General features: G+C 39.0%; 2 protein-coding genes across 2 annotated transcripts; both read left to right on the forward strand.

Annotated features, from left to right (window-relative positions):
• Positions 1–270: 270 nt before the first annotated feature.
• Positions 271–2,373, forward strand: LOC101296096 (phytosulfokine receptor 1-like). Its single transcript, XM_004298580.1, has one exon. It carries the CDS (start codon positions 271–273, stop codon positions 2,371–2,373), a length of 2,103 nt encoding a protein of 700 aa, XP_004298628.1.
• A 749-nt stretch (positions 2,374–3,122) lies between these two features.
• LOC101296376 (phytosulfokine receptor 1-like) lies at positions 3,123–6,573 on the forward strand. The gene is made up of 2 exons (XM_004298581.1): positions 3,123–5,045; positions 6,553–6,573. Exons 1-2 carry the CDS (start codon positions 3,123–3,125, stop codon positions 6,571–6,573), a joined length of 1,944 nt encoding a protein of 647 aa, XP_004298629.1.
• Positions 6,574–7,097: the final 524 nt, after the last annotated feature.

Consider the following 7,097-nt stretch of genomic DNA (forward strand, 5'->3'; position numbering starts at 1 on the left):
TGAGTAGGTTGAAATTCTAGCTTTGGACTTGTGTAATTTCCTAGAACTACAAGCCATCAACCTGTTGTTATATTGTTCTTCTTCCTGGCTTTGATTTCTCTTGCCTATATCTGTGTTTAAGCTCGGAGCTGACATGCTTGAAAAATGAAAGTTTAAGCAAGTTGGCGCCTTTCGGCAATCTTTGTTCCTAGCATAAGTGTTTCTGTTAATTGATTGTGTTTCCTGACTTTCTTCCCTCACGCCCTAGTGGTTTTGTTTGTTTGATCTGATATGGGGGTTCAAGAAATCTTGGTGGTCATTTTTGTTACTTTGTTTTGCTTCCAAACCCCAGTTTTGAGCTTTTGGAACCTGACGTGCAATCCAAATGACTTTCAAGCATTGCAGGATTTCATGGCAGGTTTGTCAACAAAAGTAGGTGGATGGGGAAATGATTTCTCTTCCGATTGCTGTAAATGGCCAGGTATCACTTGCAACTCTTCATCTTCTCTTGGATTGAATGATTCTATTGATACCTATAGAGTGGTTAAGTTGGAGCTTCCAAGTAAAAGAATATATGGCAAACTCTCTGAATCATTAGGCAATTTGGAACAGCTAAGGACACTTAACCTATCCCACAATTTCTTCAAAGCCTCACTTCCTATTTCAGTGTTCCATTTGCCAAATTTAGAACTGTTGGACCTGAGCTTTAATGACATTTCTGGTCCCATTCCAGTTGCTATCGATTTACCTTCAATCCAGTCCATTGACATTTCTGAAAACATCTTGAACGGTACTCTTCTAGCAAGTATCTGTGTCAATTCTGATCACCTACGCATACTGAACTTAGGTGTGAACTACTTGTCTGGCAGCCTCCCACCAGGTCTTGGGAGTTGTAAGTCCTTGCAAGACCTACGTCTTGACATGAATGATCTCATTGGTGGGATATCTGAAGGTTTAGTTAGGCTGCAGACGCTAACTCAATTAAGAATTCAAGGTAACAAGCTTTCTGGGCCTTTAAGCAAAGTAGTTGGTAACCTCAGTAACCTCATTTATTTGGATATCTCCAGTAATTGGTTTTCAGGAACTATCCCAGATGTTTTTGACAGCCTTGGAAGGTTACAGTTTTTTATTGCTCATTCAAATAATTTTAGTGGTCAGATACCACCTTCACTGTCCAATTCCCCAGTTATTTCTTTGCTTAATGTGAGAAACAATTCACTGGAGGGTACCATTCATCTGAACTGTTCAGCAATGACTAGTTTGATCTCTCTCGATCTAGGTTCTAATCGGTTTGATGGGCCTATTCCTTCCAACCTTCCCTCTTGTAGGCATTTGAATAATGTAAACTTTGCCCGGAACAATTTGAGTGGCCAAATTCCAGAAAGTTTCCAGAATTTTCATACTCTCTCTTACCTCTCGGTTTCAAACTCCAGCATTTCTAATCTTTCAGCTACCCTTCACATATTACAGCAGTGTCAAAACTTAACTGCTCTGGTTATGACAATGAATTTCCTTGATGAAGAATTTCCAGCTGATCCTACCCTTCATTTTGAAAAGTTGAAGGTTCTTGTTCTTGCAAATTGTAGGCTCAGGGGTTCAATACCCCAATGGTTGAGTAGTAGTAGCAATCTGCAGTTGCTGGATATTTCTTGGAACAACTTAGAAGGAACAATCCCAGTCTGGTTTGGTGATTTTAATCATCTCTTCTACTTGGACATATCAAACAATTCTCTCGCTGGGGACATTCCTAGAAGCATAACTGCACTAGAGAGCCTCATTGATGGGAAAATCTCAGTAGAAGAACCATACCCTGACTTTCCCCTTTTCATGAAAAGGAAGGCAAGTGCAAGAGGATTAGCATTACAGTATAATCAAGTTTATAGCTTCCCACCAACATTGGAATTTGGCAACAATAATCTTAGCGGACCAATCTGGGCAGAGTTTGGGAACCTGAAATCACTTCATGTTTTGGACCTTGGATTCAATAGTCTATCGGGACCAATTCCAAGTACTCTATCTAACATGACAAGCTTAGAGACGCTGGATCTGTCTCATAACAAGCTCTCCGGGACAATACCACCTTCATTGGTTCAGCTCAGCTTTTTGTCGAAGTTTAGTGTTGCAGACAACCAGTTAGAGGGTGCAATCCCTACAGGAGGTCAGTTCATGACCTTCCCGAATTCAAGCTTTCAAGGGAACAATCTCTGTGGCTTCCATGCTCTCTCTTGTCCATTAGACAACAATCCAGAAGAAGTGGATAGTGGACCTACTGGAAAATCATCAAGAGTAGAATTAGAACTTGATGGGGTTTATGTAGGAATAGCTGTAGGATTTGTATTTGGAATCATCTGTTTCATTGGAACAGATAAATATGTATGGAATTGGAAGTTCTAGTTTATGTTCCCCTTGTTGCTTGTCGAAGGGGTTAGGGCTAGGATTCTTCTTTTTATTAGCTTTGTGTAATTGTGTGTGTTGTTTGCCGCATTTGATTCATATGGCTTGAGTGGAGTATGAAGAGAATTGATAATCTACATAGATAGTTCATATGCTTGTCTGTTAAACTAATTCGTATACGACTGTGGATTAAGATAACTGTGAAACTTTATCCCAAATTCCATATTACAAATCTATGGATGACGATTCACTTCGAAACTCAGATATTTTTTTGTGTATTTTTCAAGACGTCCATTGATATGATTATTGACAGAAACCGTGCTTTGACTAAGTGAAACATTTTGGTACAGAGCTGGGTTATGCATGAAGAAGAAGTTGATGCTGCAAGTCATCGTAGGGCCATCTAATTAATTCGCAATTTCGCATGTAGACTCTTCATTAGAGTGAAGTCAGAGGGAAGAGTCTTCATCGTTTCTCTGAAGTTTCCAGTTTCCGAAAACGAGAAGAGAAAGACTAAAAGCCAGCCATCACTCATCATCTAAAAGGTCATCTTCCGATTCTTCCATATTTCGTCTCTTTTGCGTTGGTTGTTGGCTTCACATAAAATAGAAGCATTACTTGATCTTTGCTTGAGTTTGTTATTTTTTTCTTCTTATTTGTGCTTCAGTTTTCACCAGAGAACTGGTTCTTTACTGCTACTTGATTAATCTCTTTTCGAAAGCACAAGATTTTTGGAGTGCTCCTGCGATATGAGTGTTCAAGATGTCTGGGTGGTTATCTTTGTCATTGGGTTCTTCTTCCAACCACCAACTTTGAGCTGTCAGAACCTGACATGCCATCCAAATGATTTGGATGCATTGGAGGATTTCTTGAATGGTCTGCTAAGTGTCATTGGTGGTTGGAGTAGGAATTTCTCTGACGATTGCTGTAAATGGGCAGGTATCACTTGCAACTCTTCCTTCTCTCTTGGATTGAACAGTTCTGTTGATACGTATAGAGTGGTTGAGTTGGATCTTTCCAGCAAAAGACTAATTGGGAATCTGTCTGAATCTTTGGGAAACTTGAAACAACTTAGAGCCCTCAATCTTTCTCGCAATTTCCTCAAAAACACACTTCCTGTTTCACTGTTCCAACTGCCAAATTTAGAGTACTTAGACTTGAGTTCTAATTACTTTTCTGGCCCCATCCCAGTTGGTTTCAATTTACCTTCAGTTCAGTACGTCGATATGTCTCACAACTACTTGAATGGTTCCTTACCAAACAGCATGTGTGGCAAGTTTACTCGGCTTCAAGTACTGAAATTGGCTGTCAACTACTTTTCTGGTGACCTTCCCCCAGGTCTTGCCAATTGTAGTTCCTTGGAGGCCATCCATCTCAGCACAAACTATCTCTCTGGTGGTGTACCTGAAGGTATATATCAGCTGCAGAAACTGACCAGATTGACCATTCAAGATAACAAGCTTACCGGGACGCTGAGCAAAGAAGTCGGTAACCTGATTAACCTTGTTTGTTTGGATATCTCGAGTAATTGGTTTTCAGGAATAATCCCAGATGTTTTCCACAGCCTTCGAAGATTACAGTATTTTGTTGCTCATTCCAATAACTTGAGTGGCAAGATACCCCCTTCCCTGTCAAGTTCTCCAACCATCTCTTTGCTGAATGTGAGAAACAATTCACTGGACGGTCCAGTTTATCTAAATTGTTCAGCAATGACAAGTTTGACCTCTCTTAATCTAGGTTCAAACCAGTTTGATGGAGTTATTCCATCGAATCTCCCCTCTTGTCGGCGTTTGAGAAAAATAGATCTTGCCCGGAACAACTTAAGTGGCCAAATTCCTGACAGCTTCAAGGATTTTCATACTCTTCATTACCTCTCACTTTCAAATGCCAGCCTTTCCAATATATCATCTGCCTTTGAAATTTTACACCAGTGTCGGAATCTAACCACTTTGGTTCTCACCATGAACTTCTATGATGAAGATTTGCCAGCTGATCCAACCCTTCATTTCGCAAGGTTGAAGGTTCTCGTTATTGCAAACTGTCGGCTCACAGGTTCAATACCCCAGTGGTTGAGTAAGAGCAGCAGATTGCAATTATTAGATATATCCTGGAACTGCCTGAAAGGTACAGTTCCAGCTTGGTTTGGCAATTTTACTTATCTATTCTACTTGGACATATCAAACAACTCTTTTACTGGGGACATACCGAGAAGCTTAACCGGACTAGAGAGCCTCATTGATGGGAAATTTTTCTCAGCTCAAGAACATTCTCCTGAGTTTCCATTTTTTCAGAAGAAGAATGTGAGCGCAAGGGGATTGCAGTACAATCAAGTTTGGAGCTTTCCACCGACTCTGGCACTAAACAACAATAATTTCAGTGGACAGGTTTGGCCAGAGTTTGGGAACCTGAAATCCCTTCATGTATTGGATCTAAAATTCAACAATTTATCTGGACCTATTCCAAGTTCTCTTGCTAATATGATCAACTTAGAGACTCTGGATTTGTCTCATAACAAGCTTTCAGGAATAATACCAAGTTCACTGACTGGCCTCAGTTTCTTGTCCAAGTTCAATGTTGCAGACAATCAATTAGAGGGGAATATTCCTTATGGAGGTCAGTTTGGGACCTTCCCAGATTCAAGCTTTGGTGACCTTGCACCTCCAAGTCCAAAGGTGACTACACAATTGGAAAGTGAAGGACCATCGCCACCCAGAAAATCAAAACCAGCATTAGGGGGAGGACTTTATTTAGGAATAGCTGTGGGATTTGTATTTTCAGTAGCTTGTTTTATCGTAGGAGAGAGATATGTATGGGGAGAGAGATATGTATGGGTTTGGTATACTACTAGCGAAACAACCCTTCACACAGATTTTAATCAGAGTAAAATAAGGCTATTTCACACTGAAATCAGTGTGCAAAAGCTATTAGTCACAGTACACTCACAAATTTGGTATCTGTGCTCTTTGGAAGAAGGGCTAATATTGTTGACATGGGTCTCATTATATATTCAAAATCGTGATTGATTTATAAAATGGTCGTATCAGTGTGAATTACTTGGTAGATACAGAAAAATCCATATCTCTAATGCTCAGTACACACGAACTTTTATTGTTGACATGGGTGGGTCCCATTATATATTTAAAATCGTAATTGATTTATAAAATGGTCAATCAACGTGAATTACTTGGTAGATACAGAGAAATCTCTATCCCTATTCTTTTATCTCACATAGATTTGAGAAATCTGTGTGAAAATGTCTAACAATTTATAAAAAAAGAATTTCTGCAAATTAATTAATTATATTAATCATTAAATACATCTGCAACTAATTATTTTTCTAGAACATTTCAATAAAATACTGTGAATCTATCCAACAATCAGGCCGGTCCTGAAGGATCCAAGGCCCGTGCGGGGAAAAAAAATTGTGCCCCTTTGTGTAAACTTTTTTTTGAACGTGGGTACTCAATTTTGAGGCCCCAAGATAACACCTTCTCTCTCCTCCTCTTCCTCCCTTCGTCTCTCATCTTCTCTCTCAAGACAAAAGTGATTTCATCTCTTCTGATCTTCCTCCTCCTCATCAATCTCTTTATCTCTCAAGCCTCTTGGTTTTTTTGGGTAACGAGGCAGACTGCAAGGGACGAGAATCCGGGTTTTTGCCTTTGGAAAATCTGGGTTTGAAGATTAATTAGCAGAAAATCTGGGTTTGAGAAAATAAGGGTTTCTGCATTTGAAGAAAATCTGAGTTTAAAGAAATATGGGTTTCTGCAATTCTGCGCATGAATCAAATCTGGGTTTCTGCATTTTTTTTTTACGAATTTCTTGTATCTTCTTTCTGAATTTGTTCTTGGTGGGTTAGTTTGAATTTGATTGATATAGTTTGAGTTTGAATTTGGTCAATATTGGTTCTGGGTATTGCAAAGACCAAGAGGTTTTGATCTGATATAGTTTGGATCTTTGTCTGGGTATTGCAAATTTCCTGTCTTCCTTTATCTTTCTATTTTTGCTCTGTTCTGTTTTCAAATTGTTATTTTGTTTTTGATCAAATGCATCAAAATTGCTTTACTCTGTTTTGAATGTGAAATCTCATCTCAATGCCTCTGTTCTGCAAATCAATGAGGACAAATGGGTTGTCTCTTAGCTTGGACAAATCTGATTTTGTTTGCTAATCATCTCTTGCAGATTATGTTTGATCCAGTGTAGTGCATCACCGAACATCACTATTTTTAATCTAGTCCCATGCAACATCTGGCTCAGTATTAGTACAATTAAGGCAGTACAGTCTAACAGTCTTAAAAATTAAGGAGGTGTAATGCAGTCCTGGGTGTTAAACGGGCACTTGAAGTCATGATGAAGAAGGAAACGATCCGTATGTTTTTGTGTCGTATGACGAAGACACTAAGAGTGAAGATGATGAGATTTGCATTTCCAATTAGTCGAAGCCGAAGTGTCCACAATATTTTTTGCATATGAACTTCAAATCTTAACAGTATTTCTAAGAAGATATCTTTCAACAAAATTATTCACATAAAAATTACATTGAACCCGTTTGTTGTTCCTTTGGTGACAATAAGAGGTTCTTCTCTCTTTCTCAGTCATATTTCAGCCCAAAAATAAACATTGAACCGGTAACCGGTTTGTTAATAAAGCGTGTTAAACTTGACGGAAAAAGTGTAGTTAGGTATATGCACCAAACCTCCGTTTCCAAAACTTGAGAAGATACGCAT

This window comes from Fragaria vesca, linkage group LG4 (assembly GCF_000184155.1).
Source record: "Fragaria vesca subsp. vesca linkage group LG4, FraVesHawaii_1.0, whole genome shotgun sequence".
NCBI lineage: Eukaryota > Viridiplantae > Streptophyta > Magnoliopsida > Rosales > Rosaceae > Fragaria > Fragaria vesca.

Bases quoted from the DNA above. Each gene is read 5' to 3' on its own strand.
- LOC101296096 (XM_004298580.1), top strand. From the start codon at position 271: ATGGGGGTTCAAGAAATCTTGGTGGTCATTTTTGTTACTTTGTTTTGC.
- LOC101296376 (XM_004298581.1), top strand. From the start codon at position 3,123: ATGAGTGTTCAAGATGTCTGGGTGGTTATCTTTGTCATTGGGTTCTTC. The intron at 5,046-6,552 runs GTGACTACACAA...CATCTCTTGCAG, and splicing joins TTGCACCTCCAAGTCCAAAG to ATTATGTTTGATCCAGTGTA.